The sequence below is a fragment of the Eimeria tenella genome, genomic scaffold, assembly GCF_000499545.2.
Source record: "Eimeria tenella Houghton genomic scaffold, Eth_scaff79, whole genome shotgun sequence".
In the NCBI taxonomy this organism is placed as follows: Eukaryota; Apicomplexa; class Conoidasida; order Eucoccidiorida; family Eimeriidae; genus Eimeria; species Eimeria tenella.
This window is the reverse complement of record NW_013543453.1, coordinates 1-14,419: the sequence shown is the minus strand read 5'-3', so window position 1 is coordinate 14,419 and position 14,419 is coordinate 1. Positions and strand designations below refer to the sequence as shown.

The 14,419-nt window shown below is 55.1% G+C and overlaps 6 protein-coding genes across 6 annotated transcripts in view; 2 read left to right on the top strand and 4 right to left on the bottom strand.

Moving 5' to 3' along the window:
- The window catches only part of ETH_00027875 (uncharacterized protein), a gene marked incomplete at both ends in the record, with an annotated part of 10,049 nt that extends 7,241 nt beyond the window's left edge, over window positions 1-2,808 (bottom strand). The window contains 4 exons of the mRNA XM_013378219.1: window positions 325-707; window positions 858-1,887; window positions 2,104-2,352; window positions 2,601-2,808. Of these exons, the coding sequence (XP_013233673.1) occupies window positions 325-707; window positions 858-1,887; window positions 2,104-2,352; window positions 2,601-2,808 (1,870 nt within the window). The remainder of the gene's footprint in view (window positions 1-324; window positions 708-857; window positions 1,888-2,103; window positions 2,353-2,600) is intronic.
- Window positions 2,809-4,594: 1,786 nt separating this feature from the next.
- On the top strand, window positions 4,595-6,132 carry ETH_00027870 (protein translocation complex, SEC61 gamma subunit, putative; the record flags this gene model as incomplete). The annotated part of the gene is made up of 2 exons (XM_013378218.1): window positions 4,595-4,707; window positions 5,991-6,132. 2 exons carry the CDS (start codon window positions 4,595-4,597, stop codon window positions 6,130-6,132), a joined length of 255 nt encoding a protein of 84 aa, XP_013233672.1.
- A 1,785-nt stretch (window positions 6,133-7,917) lies between these two features.
- On the bottom strand, window positions 7,918-9,282 carry ETH_00027865 (Zgc:110343, related; the record flags this gene model as incomplete). Its single annotated transcript, XM_013378217.1, has 3 exons — window positions 7,918-8,337; window positions 8,672-8,823; window positions 9,027-9,282. The coding sequence occupies 3 exons, from the start codon at window positions 9,280-9,282 to the stop codon at window positions 7,918-7,920; spliced, it is 828 nt and encodes a 275-aa protein (XP_013233671.1).
- An 805-nt stretch (window positions 9,283-10,087) lies between these two features.
- ETH_00027860 (high mobility group protein, putative) lies at window positions 10,088-11,011 on the bottom strand (the record flags this gene model as incomplete). The annotated part of the gene is made up of 3 exons (XM_013378216.1): window positions 10,088-10,169; window positions 10,360-10,621; window positions 10,735-11,011. The coding sequence occupies 3 exons, from the start codon at window positions 11,009-11,011 to the stop codon at window positions 10,088-10,090; spliced, it is 621 nt and encodes a 206-aa protein (XP_013233670.1).
- Window positions 11,012-12,343: 1,332 nt separating this feature from the next.
- Window positions 12,344-13,486, bottom strand: ETH_00027855 (uncharacterized protein; the record flags this gene model as incomplete). The annotated part of the gene is made up of 1 exon (XM_013378215.1): window positions 12,344-13,486. One exon carries the CDS (start codon window positions 13,484-13,486, stop codon window positions 12,344-12,346), a length of 1,143 nt encoding a protein of 380 aa, XP_013233669.1.
- Window positions 13,487-13,769: 283 nt separating this feature from the next.
- On the top strand, window positions 13,770-14,201 carry ETH_00027850 (uncharacterized protein; the record flags this gene model as incomplete). Its single annotated transcript, XM_013378214.1, has 1 exon — window positions 13,770-14,201. One exon carries the CDS (start codon window positions 13,770-13,772, stop codon window positions 14,199-14,201), a length of 432 nt encoding a protein of 143 aa, XP_013233668.1.
- Window positions 14,202-14,419: the final 218 nt, after the last annotated feature.

The window sequence follows — 14,419 nt, the reverse complement described above, 5'->3', positions numbered from 1 at the left end:
TCGCGCGCAGCACCAGAAAGCGGCAAAGCGAGGCCCCATCAATCAGCGGCGACGGCGAGCCTGCAGCAGCAGCAGCAGCAGCAGCAACAACAATAACAGCAGCGGCGCCGACGGGAGATGCAGTGGCATCGAAAGGCAGTGCTGTGGTAGAAAATCGCTGGAAGTGAATCTGCTTGGACACCGCAGTACAAGCCTAGGCAGCAGCAGCAGCAGCAGCAACAGCAGCAGCAGCGCAAACGACGCTGCAGCACAGCACGCACAGCCTGCGGGTGCAGCAGCAGCGCCAGCAGCAACTGCAGCAACTGCAGCAGCAAATGCTCTTACTTTCTCTGGGGCCTCTAGAAGACTGAAGGCTGAAGTTGAGAAGGCAGTCAGGTGTACGTACACCTAAAAGCGCCGCCTGCTGCCACCAGGCTCTTGCTGCTGCTGCTCCCCGCTGGGGTGTCTTTGCTGCTGCTGCTGCTGCGTCTGCAGCAGCCTTTTCGGCTGCAGCGAAGTCAGCAGCAGCCGCTGCAGCGGCCACAGGCCTCTGTGCTGCTGTTGCTGCGGCAGTGGCACCTGCACTTTCAGCAGCAGCAGCAGCAGCAGCAGCAGGGAAGCGAAGCTTTGCGCCAAAATGCAGAAACGACAGCAGCTCAGCAGCAGAAGAGCAGCAGCGCAGCGAAGGTCCGTTAGCAATGATGAGAGCCACCGCCAGCATGAGCCCCCTGCACCGCAGCAGCAGCAGCAGCAGCAGCAGTAGGCCAAGAGCTCCTTGCCCTCTGCAGCTAAGTCTTCCACGAGATCCGGACGAGGCCCTGAGGGTTTAGAGTTTAGGGTTTAGGGTTTAGGGTTTGGGGGGTCTGGGGTGTACGTACGCGTGGGGCTCTTTGATGAGGGCGAGGTGGCGCCATAAGGTGTCGAGACACTGCAGCTTCTCTTCCAGAGTTTCTTCTTCAGCAGCAGCAGCAGCAGCAGCGGCTGCTGCTGCTGCTGTCTCTGTGGGGGCCTTCGTGAAAAAGCAGCGTGCAGCAAAGCCCGTGCCCAGCCAGTGTGCTGCCAGCGAGAGCAGCGAGAGACCCTGTTGCTGCTGCTGCTGCTGCAGCTGCTGCTGCAGCTGCCCCGCCAACGCCGGGTAATGGTACTGCAGCAAACTCCACAGCTGCAGCTCCATCTCCGCCCGCTGCTGCTGCCGCTGCTGCTCTAGCTGCTGCAGCTGCTGCTCATCTGACCGCAAAGCAGCCACAATAGACGAGAAGCACGAGCCACCGCTGCTGCCCAAGGGGTGTGCTGCTGCTGCTGCTGGTGCTGCTGCTGCTGCTGGAAGAGGGTCATCATCCAGCAGCACGTCTTCTAGTTCGTCGCTTTTGCTGCTGCAAGAAGTACGCCGGGAGGACCCAGCTGCTGCTGATGTTGCTGCCGCTGCTGCTGGAGCCGCACCCGGGGCTGCTGCTGGTGCTGCTGCCGGGGCTGCTGCTGGTGCTGCGCCGGGGGCTGCTGCTTGCTGCCCATTTGCTAAATGCTGGTCCTGCTGCTCTTGCTGCTCCTGCTGCTCCTGCTGCTGCTGCTGCTGTCCCTTCAGTTGCTGCTGTTCTTGCTGCAAGCGCTGCCTGTACACCGCAGCAGCAAAAGCACGAGACACCGGAGGGTATTCGAGCGGGTCTTGCTGCTGCTGCTGCTGCTGCTGCTGCTGCTGCTCGAAGGCAGAAGCAGCATCTACTTCGACGCCGTTGCTGCTGCTGCTGCTGCTGCTGTGCGGCAGGTCTTCTGTCTTGGTCCGCAGCAGCAGCAGCGGCGCAGGAGACGCCAACTGCAGCGCAGCAGCATGCAGCAGCTCGCAGCGCCTTTTTGCTGCTGCTCCTCTAAACACCGCAAGGCAGCTGACTGCAGCAGCAATCAGCGCCAGGCCTACACAGAGAAGCAGCAGCAGCAAGCAGCGACAAGCAGCACAAGTAAATGGGCAAGAAAGCTTTTGCTGATGCTGCGCTGCTGCTGCTGCTGCTGCGCCGCTGCCGCTGCGCTACTGCTGCTGCTAGTGCTATGGGGCTAGTGCTGTGCCGCTGCCGCTGCTCTGCCCTTGCTACTGCTGCTGTGCTGCTGCTGCTGCTGCTGCTGCTGCTGCACCTGGGGTGTACAGACAGCTGAACCGCACGCAGTAGTCCTCCACCAGTCGCCGCACGCGGCTGACGTCGAGGGCCTCTTCGCAGTCTGCTGCAGCAGGCCCGAGGAAGCCTTGCTGCTGCTGCTGCTGCTGCTGTTGCTGCTGCTGCTGCTGCGCTGCAGTGAGGACGTCGAGGTCGTGCTGCAGCAGCGCCAGCTCGTCGCCCGTGAAAGAGTGCAGCGAGGGCGATGGAGACAGGGAGCAGTCCTCTTCTGCATCCAGCAGCAGCAGCAGCAGCAGCTATTCATTTGCTGCTAGGTTCAGCAGCAGCAGCAGCACTGGCGAGCTCAACTGCAGGTGCAGGCAACAGCAACAGCAGCGCGGGAAAGCGCAGCAGTAGCAGTACAAAAACGTGAGCAGGAGTCGCAGAAAACAGTGCAGCAGCAGCAACAGCAACAGCAGCAGCAGCAGCAGCAGAGATACTGCATGCATTTGCTGCATGCATTTGCCCAGCCTTTACCTTCCTCAGCAGCTCCACAGGAAAGAAGATTTAAAAACAAATCATCAGAGACAATCCCCTGCAGCAAGGCTTCGCCCACGCCGCCTGCCAACTTGCTTCTGTTGCGGCTGCTGCTGCTGCGGCTGCTGCTGCTGCGGCTGCTGCTGCTGCTGCTGCTAGCCAGCACGGGGGGGCCGCCAAGGCCCCTGCCCTTCCCTGTGAAGGCCATGGCGCCGCTGCAAGTACTGCTGCTGGTGCTGCTGCAGCTGCTGCTGCAGCTGCTGCTGCTGCTTCTGCTGCAGCGCTGGGGGAAGCTGTCCCACGGGTTGCGCGCGTGTGCGGCGCTGCCGCAGCTAGAGCAGCGGCAGCAGCAGCAGCAGCGGCGAAGGCGGCAGCAGCAGCAACAGGTGAGCTCGGTGGCTGGTCGGTCGGCTGCTGAAGGTAAGCCGCCTCCGCTGGAGATCGAAATTCCGTGCAGCTGTTGCTGCAGCAGCTGCTGTTGCCAGGCTGCTGCGGCTCGACCGCAGCAGCAGCAGCACCAAGACGGATGCCGCAGCTGCTGCAGGGCGATTATGGCTTGACTGAAGGGCGCAGCAACAAACAGCTCAAGAGACACCTAAGGTAGCTGCTGCTGCTTCTCACGTCTTCCACGGAGCTGGGAGCAGCCAGCGAGGAGGCGGCAGCAGCGCTGCTGCTGCTGCTGCTGCTGCTGCCGCTGCTACTGCTGTTGCTGTTACAAACCCGGGATACATTAGCCCTAAGTCTCCTTCAATTTATTATTTATTTAATTTATAATGCTTTTATAGTGCTCTTAGCTGCTGCCGGGGCTCCGTGCGGCCAGGCCGCTCAGCTGTTGCTGCATTTGCTGCTGCTGCTGCTGCTGTTGCGGCTGCGGCGGCGGCTGCTCTGCAGCCCTGCTGTTCATCCGCGCTGCAGCAGCAGCAGCGGCAGCAGCAGCAGCATTGCTTCTGTTCTTCAAAACTAAATTAATTGCAATTTCTTTTTTCTGCTGCCGCTCAAGATAGCTTCGTTCCCCTGCGAGACGCCTCCGGCTGCTGCGCTGCTGCAGCAGACACGCTCCATGTAAGCGCCGGCCTTTGCCTACCACGCGGCGGCAGCAGCAGCAGCAACAGCAGCGAAGAGGGTTGCTGCTGCTGCTGCTGCTGTCCTTGCTTCCGTTGCGCCATTGTCTCTGTAGAAGAACAGTGCTGCTGCACGTCTCCCACCTGCTGCTCGCCTCCCCGCCGCTCCCGCGCTGTTGCTGCTGCTGCTGCTGCTACTGTTTGCTGCTTCTGCATACCGATACGGCCCTGAATTGCCTCGCAGTCCCCGACAGTAGCAGCAGTGGAGTGTGCTAGGCAGCAGCAGCGGCAGCAGCAGCAGCACCACGCTGGCTGGTTGGCTCCAGCAGCAGCGGCCGTCTCCTGCTGCTGGTGCCTGCTGCGGCATCTTTGTTAGGGTTTGCTGCAGCTCTCATGTAATGTCTCTGGCTCCGAGGCAGCAGCAGCAACAACAGCAGCAGCAGTTGCTGCTGCAGCAGCATTACAAGCAGCATGTTTGTGTGGTGTGGGCTCTGATGCCGCCTTAGCTGCTCTCCATGCTGTTCTCTTTCCCCTAGCTACTGCTGCATCTGCTGCTGCTGCTTCTGCTGCTGCTGCTGATCTAGAGTGCACTTCTTGGCAGATCTGGCGAAGGAAGACTTTCTCTGTGCCTCTTTTGCTTCTCTTTTGCTTCTTCTTTTTTCTCATTTGTGTCCTTTCGGCCTCTTCGTGCTGCTGCCATTTATCCCTTTTGATGCTGCGCTGCTGCGGCGTCTGCGTTTGCCGCGTGTTGCTGCTGCTTGCTGCTGCTGCTGCAGCTGCTGCAGCTGCTGCAGCTGCTGCAGCGGCCGTCAGGGGGTGTTTCGAGGCGGTTTTTGGCGCTGTTTACGAATAAAGGGTGAAAAGTGTTGAATTGTGGTTTATCTTGATTTATTTCGAATTAATTTGGACTAATTTATTCGTTTTTTGCAGAAAATGGTCCAATTAAACAAAGTTCCCAGCTTCCTGCTGGACCGTTCGCACCCGCTGGGTTTCTGGGTGACGGAGCTGGCGGACTTCGGTGCGGATTCTGTGCGCCTCGTTCGGAGGTATTTTCTAATTTTTTTCGCGTTTTTGCTTCTTTTTTTGCTCCTTTTTCTTCCAATTTAATCCAATTTAATTTATTTAATTCATTTCGTTCTTTTTTTTCTTCTTTTCCGCTCTTTTCCTGCCCCTTTTCGCCTTTTTTTCGACCTATTTTCGACCACTTTCGACTCCCGCGCTCCCCAGCGGGTCCCGCGCTTCTTACTTTCCCCGCTGGCTTGTTTTGCGTTTTAGAGTTAAAATAAATAATTCGATTAAATAATAATTAAATAGTTTTTTAATTTGTTAATTCAGTCAAATTATTTAAATTAATTAATTAAAATAAATAATCAAAAAAAATAATTAATTAGTTAATCTAATTGTTAAATCGTTCATTAGTTGCTTCGCTAGTTCGCTAGCTTTTATTTGAAGTGTTTTTTTACCTTTTGGATTCTGTTTTTTCTTTCATTTCATTTTTTGTTCTCTTATTTCTTTTTTGATTTCCTTTTTAATTTCCGTTTTATTTCCTTTTTTAGTTTCCTTTCCGTATCTTTTTTTTCTTTTACATTTTTTCCGTTTTCTCTTTGTTTCCTTTTACCTCCCCTTTGTTTCTTTTCAATTTCCTCTTCTGTTTTTATTTCATTTCTTTATTTCCGCTTTTTATCTTCAAAACTTTTTAAAATTCTATTTTTCATGTTTATCTTTTTTTCTCTTTTGTCTTTTCTTCAAAAGAGTGTCATTCAGAGGAAGTCTTTTGCTGCTCCATTTGAAGTTCTTTTTATTTCTAAACACTTTTACTTTTAAATTATTTTTTATTTCTTTTTAATTCTTTTTAATATTTAAATTCTTTTTTCATTTCTTTTTCAGTCCCAAATTACTTTCTTCATTCCATCGCTCCCAAATTATTACTCCATCTATTCATGATTATTGCTTTTAATTCATTTATTTAATTTGATTGGTTTAAATTAATTTAATTAATTTAAATTAATTTAAATTAATCAAATTAATTTAAATTAAATTAATTTGAATTAATTAAATTACTTTATTTTTTATTTTTATTATTTTCGTTTTTCTCTTCATCTCTGCTTGCCACCTTCCCAATCCATGTTTTTTCATTTGAACTTTTTTAATTCAAACTTTAATTTTTTTTAATTTTTTAATTTTTCGATCATTTTTCGTTCTTTTTCTCCCATTCTTTGATCAAATAAGACCCCCAATTAGAATTAACAATTAAATAAGTGTTTAATTTGTGAAAATGCGATAATTTAATTCATTTTAATTCATTTTAATTCTTTTTATTTCTTTTCAGATGCACAAAACCTGACGCCCGCGAGTTCAAAAAGATCGCCTGGGCCTGCGCTGTTGGCTTTTTGCTGATGGGCTTTATTGGCTACGTTGTCAAGCTGGTTTTCATTCCCATCAACAACATTCTTGTGGGGCCGGGGGCCTAGTTTGTTGCTGCAGCAGCAGCAGCAGCAGCAGCAGCAGCGGCGGCGGAACAAAAAATGCAGCGGCAAAAGAGAGGAGCAGCAGCAGCAGCCGCAGAGACACAGAGAGCAGCGGCAGCACCAGAAGAGGTACAGAGCAGCAGGAGCAGCTGCTGCAGCAGCAGCAGCAGTGCTACGGCCCAGACAGACCGCAACTCTTTGTAAACTTGCTTCTCGTTGAGTGCCTCTCTAAAGACCTCCTTTGTTTAGTTCTTGTATTTGCTTTGTTTAGCGTTTTCGCTTATTTGCTGCTGCACTTCGCGCTGCTGTTCTGCCGCTCCTGCTGTTGCTGTTGCTGCCTCTGTCCAGACACTTTAGCCAGACAGCTGCAGCTCGCTTGCAGATAGATTCGACGGATTCCTTTTATTTATTACTTTTATTTTAGTTCAGTTTTAGTTTAAGTTTATTTCCTCTAGTTCTCTCTTCAGTTCCTTTCTTTTGCTCACACAAGATGATTCTTTCACCTGTGCGCTGCTGCAGCTGTTTCCGCTGCAGCTGCTGCAGCAGCTGCAGGTCTTCTGCGTGCTGCTGCTGCAGCAGACTTTTCTCTTTTGGATCTGCTGCTGCATTTGTTTTTAAATTTCTGTTTCCGGAGCTGCAGCAGCCCCACATGTTCACAGAAGATGCATTTGCTTCTGCACTTCTGAATTTTGCATCTTAAGATGTCTTTATTCACATCTTTGAAGACAGCCTGCTGCAGTTGCTGCTGCAGTCGACGCTGCAGCACCTGCTGCAGTTGACGCTGCTGCTGCTACTGTAGCTGCTGCAGTTGGTGCTGCAGCTGCTGCTGTGGCTGCTGCAGTTGCTGCTGCAATTGTTGCTGCAGTTGCTGCTGCAGTTGCTGCGGCTCCTTCCCCTCTAGCAGTGGGGCCCCTGAGGCAAACGGCCGCATGTCTTAAATGGCAATAAATGCAAAATAATAATTTTAAATAAATAAATATAAAAATGGAGTGACTAAAAATAAATAATTCTAAATAAATAGAAAGGAATATAAAGGACTCTTATCCTGTTGTGACTCCCTGCAAAGCGATCCAGTGTACGTACACCACCCTAAGCTACATTTGATCCTTTGCTGCTGCTCCGCTGCTGCTCTGCTGCTAGGGTCCCCTGGGGCCCCCTGAGACCCTCCTGTGGGCCCCTGTGGGGCCTCACAAAGCCCCAGACCCACGGGGGTCCCCCGGGGCCCCCCGGAGGTCCCTGGGGGCCCCTCGAAGCCCCTAAGGGCCTTTAGGGCCCCCTGGGGCCCCTAGGGGCCCCTGAGTTCCCCTAGGGGCCCCTAAAGGCCCCTGGGGGCCCCCTTGGGGGCCCCGAGATATCCCGCGAGCTTCGCTGTGAGGCCCCCGGGGGCGCCAGGACCCTCTCAACTCTTTGCTACAGAGGAATGCAGACAACAGCAGAAGAAGTAGTAGCCCGCAGCAGCAGCAGCAGCAAGAGCAGCAGCACCAGCAGCAGTAACAGCAGCAGCAGCAGCAGCAGCACTGTATTGGTTGTGTCGCCTCGTGGGCGGTGGCCAGCAGGCAGTTCATTTCATCTCTGCTGCTTTTCTTAAATTGAGTTTTTAGATTCCACGCAATTCAGAAAAAGCAGCAGCACGAACTAGTACTGCCGCTGCAGCAGCAGCAGCAGCAGCTGCTGCTGCTGCTGCAGCGGCAGCAAGAGCTGCAGCAGGCGCCCAGCAGCAGCGGGGCGAGGTCCGGCGCCACAGCAACGCGGCGGCGCGCGTCTTGGCCGCGCAGCTGCGGCTGCTGCTCAGCTGCTGCTGCTGCTGCTGCTGGCCTCTGCCTTCATTTGCTGCAGGTGTTTGGCGACCGCCTCCTTGGTGGCCTCCATGGCGGGCTGCCCCTGCTGCCAGCAAGCTGGACAGACTTTGTTTTGGTTTGCTGCTGCATGCAAGTGGGAAATCATTGCTGCAGCACGGAGAGTTTCCTGGGGGCTGCGGCCGAGCTGCGTGTCTGCTGCTGCCAGCAGCCGCAGCAGCCTGTGGGGCCCCACAAGCGCGCAGCCCCGCAGCGCGAAGCCAGCAGCACTTAGCAGCCCGTAAGCAGCAGCAACTTCTCTCATGAAGTCCGAAGCAAGGGGGAATTGGAGGCCCCCGAGGCCTCCTGCTGCTGCTGGCAGCTCGCACCAGGCCTTGTGGCTGTGCACGCTGTCCACCGATATCCCCACCAGCTGCAGCAGCAGCAGCAGCAGCAGCAGCAGCAGCAGCAGCAGCCGCGGGCGGGTGCGGGCAGCGGGAGGGGCAAGGGAAGCAGGGGCGGCGGGGCAGGGGTGCAGCAGCAGATGCAGCGGCAGCAGCAGCAGGGGCAGCGGCAGGCGAAGCAGCAGGGGAAGCAGCAGGCCAGCAGCAGCGGCAGCAGCAAAGGACATATGCGGCAGCAGCAAATGAGATCAAAGGCGAAAGCCAGACAGAGAGCAGCGGCAAAGGCAGCAGCAAAGGCAGCAGCAAAGGCAGCAGCAAGGGCAGCAGCAGAGGCAGCAGCAAAGCAGCAGCAGCAGAACTCACGGCCCATCCGAGGTCTTTGAACTCCTGCACTTTGCTGTTGTAGGCCAGCAGCTCTGTGGGGCAAACGTAAGTGAAGTCCAGAGGGTAAAACAGCAAACAAACTCCGATGTGCTGCTGCAGCAGCTCCGACAGACACAGCTTCTCCACCTTCCCTGCGCAGCAGCAGCAGCAGCAGCGGCAGCAGCAGCAGCAGCAGGGGCACGGGAGACACGAGGTTTCGCAGGGGTCGTGGGGAGCTGCGTAAACCCTGAGCTATGGGATTGCGGGGCCTCGCTGCTGCTACTGTTGTTGCTGCTGCTGCTGTTGTTGCTGCTGCTACTGCTGCTGTTGCTGCTGCTGCTGCTGCTGGTCTTACCTGAGGGCATGTAGGCGTCAAGGGTGAAGTCTGGCGCGGTGGTGCCCACGAGACAAGTCGGCTGCGGTATGGTGGCGAAGCTTCTCTTCGGTGTTGCTGCTGCTGTTGCTGCTGCAGCAGCTCCACTTGCTGCTGCTGCTGCAGGAACACAGAGGGCCCTCGGGACTGCCACAGAAGACAGGGGGGCCCTCAGGAGGCCGCCAGCAGCAGCTCTTGAGCCGAGGCCAAGAAGGCGTCTTGCTCCAGGTAGTGCCATTTTCGCTGGTGTGTGGGGCGGCTGGGGACGTTTAACTGGAAAAAAAGAAATAAATTAAATTAAACTAAATTAGATTCTCAATTTAATTCGATTTGCTGCAGCTTTTGGCGGGGAGCAGCGGCAAAGAAGGCCAAGACATCCGCGCTGCTGGAGCCCGAGCACACACTCCCGCCGCTGCTGCTGCTCGCCGCCCGCCAGCCCCAAATGCCCCTTTTTCCCCCAACATGGTTTAATCTTTTAATTTATTTCTTTTTAATTTGAAGAAAAATTAAAAATTAAAAACTAAATCGGCAAAAACGAAAAAGAAATGTCTCGCGGCAGAGGCACGCAAGACAGCGCCTCCGCCGCCACCCCCGCGAGCTGCAGCGGCGGCGCCAGGCGCCAAATGGATTCACATGAAGGGCAAAAATGCGAAACAAAGAAAAAATAAAAGAATATATAAAAAGAAAAACAAATTTAAAACAAATTGACAATTTAAATGACACTTTAAAACCAAAAAGACATGGGGCTGCTCCGGGAATTGAACCCGGGACCTCTCGCACCCTAAGCGAGAATCATACCACTAGACTAAGCAGCCGACACGAGGTGTGCGTACACCTCGCCTAAACCCTAAACCCTAAACCCTAAACCCTAAACCCTCGCTTTTGCCTTGTGGATCTGTCAGTTTATTTATTGAAGGCGCGGCAGCAGCAGCAGCCCCCCACCGCCGCTTTTTATTCCTCTTTCTTCTTTTTAATTTATTTCTTTTTGACTGTTTATTTTTATTTTTTATTTTTATTTTTATTTTTTACTTTATCTTTGCTTTTTACTCTGCAGTCACAAGTGCGTCCAAATCCCCCAGGCGGCCATAAATCCCCTCAATGCCTCGAAGGCCTCCCCCGGCCGCCCTGCAGCAGCGCAGCAGCAGCCAATGAAACCCCCTCAGCAGCAGCAGCAGCAGCAGCAGCAGCAGCAGCAAGTGTAGACCCCCCGCAGCACTAGCAGCAATCGGACGAAGCAAGGAAGAAGGCCAAAGCGCTGCCGCTGCCCACAAACCCCAACCCCCAAACCCTAAACCCTAAACCCTAAACCCTAAACCCTAGGCACCGTTTGTGGTAGAAGAGGCGGAGAGAGCGCCAGGCGACGAGGGCCATGGCGATAGCAGCAACAGCGAGGGCTGTTTGGAGTTTGAGAGAAGTTTTTTTTTGCTTTTCATTTGCCAAGACAACAGTGAAGCTGGAGAAGACGAAGCAAACCAAAGCAGCAGCAAACACCTGCAGGATCCTGTCTTGTGCTGCTCGCAGCCGGTCCACTGCTGCTGCCATGTCGCTGAAACCTGCGGGACCCCGCAGCGCCAGACCTGCAGCAGCAGCAGCAGCAGCAGCAGCAGCGATGCAGCAGCCGCAGCAGCAGCGTCAGAAGCTGCGTTTTCCACGCTGCAGCAGCAGCAGCAGCAGCAGCAGGGGGAGTTACCCTGGGCGTAAATGCCCGTGAGGGTGGCGCGGACGAGGACAGTGAGTGCAGCAGCAAAGGAGGCGCCGGTGAGCGCGAGGTGCAGCACAGCGGCGAAGCTGCTGCTGGGGCTGTCGGGGGCTTTGGAAAGCTGCGAAAAAGAAAAACCCGCAATGACTGTCGACTGCGAAGTTATAATCCAACAGTTTCTTGCGAACCAGTCGAGTTCTTTCTTGCGGATCGCCACGTCTTCCTTGCTGGCGCCGGTGACCAGCGCGTTCTTCAGCACCGACAGCATTTTCCCGGAAAGCGCCCAAAACGACCCCGATTCTCCCGGTTTTTCGAATTATTCCGCAACGAGTTGTTGTTTTTTGGGCTTTTATCTGCAGGTTTCAACTCTTTTCGCACCGAGGGGCGCAGACGCCGCGCTGTGGTCACCCGCCGGTCCTCCGCGCGTACGCAGACCAGCTGTACGTACACCCCGTCGCCGACCCAGCCTGAAGCCGTTCAAACAAATTTCATTTGCAAATTAATTTAGTTTTTGGTTTGCTTCACCGAAAACTCCCAGTAATGCTTTATTCTTCGCTCTGAGAATCCGCCGCGCGCAGCCGCCGGTCCGCAGTGGACCGCAGCCGCTGCTGGCCCCCACCGCACCCCCTAAGCCCGGAGCCCCGGAGCTTCTTTTGACTTATTTCCATCAAATTTTAGCTCAGTTTGTTGAATTTTAATTTAATTAAATAAATCCCCTCAGGTGCACTTATTGCTGCTGCTTTAAAGCCTCCATTTGCTGCTGCTTCCCGCTGCATGCAGGCACCAGTGGGCTGCGGTGTCTGTACACCGCAGTGCATGCGTACAGCAAGCGGCACACTGACCCACTCAAACGAATTGCTTTTTTAATTTAATATTATTTTTATTTTGCAATTTATATTTTCAAATCCTCGCAAATCCCGCAGCTTTATGTGCCTGCAAACGCTGCTAATAGCGGCCAGACACTGAGGGTCCAGCAGCAACAGCTGCAGCTGCTGCTGCTGTTGCTGTTGCTGCAGCAGCAGCTGCTGCTGCACAGGAAAGACGTAGCCAACTAGAGAACGCCCCCTCCCAAGGAGGCTGCGCGGAATGTCTTTGGGCGCGGCCTACTCACCGTGGCTAGCTGTGACTAGCTGTAGCTAGCTGTAGCTAGCTGTAGCTAGCTGTGGCTAGCTGCAGCTAGCTGTGGCTACCAGTAGCTAGCTGTGGCTAGCTCTGGCTAGCTGCATGTATTCTCAGTGGCTACCTATACGGCGCTGCGTAAAGCTGCAGCTAGCTGGAGGCAGCTGCAGCTAACTGCAGGCAGTTCAAGCTAACTGTGGTCCGCTGCAGCAGCAGCAGCAGCTGCTGCTGCTGCTGCAACTGCTAATGCTGCTGCTGCTGCTTAGTTGTCGCGAAATGCGGGGACGAATGTCTGCAGTAAAAAGGCTAAAGAGGGACAAAAAGCAGCAGCAACAAAAGGAAATGCTACAGAGGGGCAAAAAGCAGCAGCAGCAAAAGGGAGTGCAGCAGCAACTTAGGCTGCTTAGTTTTAATTCATGGTTTGGGGTGTATGTACACCGGAACTTTGAGGGAAAGAGCAGCGAAAGGCGGGGGCCAATACTCACTGTACGTAGCGCTGCTGCTGCAGCAGCTGCTGCTCTTTCTGCTGGTGCTGCAGCTGCTGCAGCTGCTGCTGCAGCTGCTGCTGTTGTTGCCCTTTCTGGTAGTGCAACTGCAGCTGTTGATGCTCCTTTTGCCGCTGATCCAGCAGCAGCTGCTGCTCTTCCTGCTGCTGCTGCTGCTGCTGTTGCTGGTTTGGCTCTTCTGCTGCTGCTGTGGAATGGTATCCTATGGCGTTCAGGAAAGCCTTGAGCTGCTCACTGAACATATTCTTTTGCTGCTGCTGCAGCTGCTGCTGTTGCTGCTGCATGAGGTACTGCCGGTGCTGCTGTTGCTGCTGCCGCTGCGGCGGCGGCGGCGGCGGAGCAACGCGAAATTGATAAGGCAGCGGACGCACAGTCTTTTGCTGCTTCTCTGTTGGCAGCGGCAGCTGCTGCTGCTGCTGCTGCTGCTGCTCATCTAGAGAGCCTGCGCTGCTGCAGCCTTCGCTGCCGGGAATGCCCGTCGCTGACGCAGCATCATCAGCTGCAGCAGCTGCTGCTGCAGCAGCAGCACCAGGAGCGTCTCCTAACAGTGCTGCAGCAGCGTCAGCTGCAGCAGCTATCCCTGTGGCGAGTGCTGCTAGTTCATCCTTGTAGCTTACACCGTCTTCTGCTGCTGCTGCAGCTGCAGCATTTGCTGCTGCAGCAGCTGCTGCTTTGCTCGTCTGCTGCAACCCCTTAGTAAGAGCAGCATCAGTGCGAATTGCTGCACAGTCGAGGCAAGCTGCTTCTTCCTGCTGCTGCTGCTGCTGCTGCTTAGACTGCTTCAGCCGGCGCTGCTGCTGGCGTGCTGTTGCGTGTAGCGCTCGCCTAGGCTCTGGAGCAGCGGCTGCCGCAGCAGCAGCCGCAGCAGCAGCAGCAGCTGCTGCTGCTGCTTGGGACTGACCTGGGCCTCCTGCGTAGCCGTGCCACTTCTTCAACAGGTGCTCCGGGCAGTAGAAGGGACTGCAGCAGCAGCAGCAGCAGGAGCGCAGCAGCAATTTCAGCAGCAGCAGGCAAGCAGTAGCACCCCAACCCTCTCCACAACAAGCGTCCAAAGCAGCCGCCACAGCAGCCGCCACAGCAGCAGCAGCAGCAGCAGCAGCGCAAGCGGGGGCCCACATGTCGCGTCGCTGCTGCGTGGCGCGCAGGTGGCAGGGGAGGTGAGTTGCTGCAGCACATTTGCTGCTGCTGCAGAGACGGCCGGCGCCGCGGCAGCCACACCAGCAGCAAAAAGTGCATGCAGCCCGCAGCAGCCCGCGAGTTAAGTTATACCACTGGCTGCCTTCTGCGCTGCTGAGGACTTCTTGGCAGTGGTAGCTGCAGTCCTCGTGCACCGCCACGCGCAGGCACCTGCTGCTGCTGCTGCTGCTGCTGCTGCTGCTGCTGGGGGGCAGCGGGATCGAGATGCACCCCACAAACAGCCGGTCTAGCTGCTGCCCTTCTCCGCAGAAGCCGCACCGCACTGCGCCAAACCACTCGCACCGCTCCCTGCAACAAAACCCGCAGCAGCAGCAGCAGCAGCAGCAGGTCAGTCTAGTGCACCAAGTGCAACAACAGCGGCAGCAGCAGCAGCAGCAGCAGGTGGGTCTAGTGCGCCAAGTGCAACAACAGCAACAGGCAGTGAGCTGCCTGTGGAGGCGGCGTCGCGCGCAAGCTGCAAATACACTAGCAGGCCAAGCACAGCAGCAGCAGTTGCTGCTGCTGCTGCAGCAGCAGGAACTCACTCTGGCCTGGGCCCCTGGATCTCGTCTTCATAGACATATTGGCTGCTGCCGATCTTCAGTCCCACGGCGTCATCAGCTTCGCTTTGCTGCCACGTCACCCCCGGTCCCTTGAAAAGCTGCAGCAGCAGCAGCAGGAGCAGCAGCAGGTTTGGGGCCCCGTGTTAGGGCGAGGGTTTAGGGTTTAGGGTTTAGGGTTTGCGGGTCTGGCTTGCCATGAGTTTCTCCAGCTTCTTCTTGGGAATGCTGCCCGTCACCCAGTCCACAATCCGCTGCGCCTCCCTGCTCCCGCTAATGCACGCCCCTACAGCAGCAGCAGCAGCAGCAGCAGCA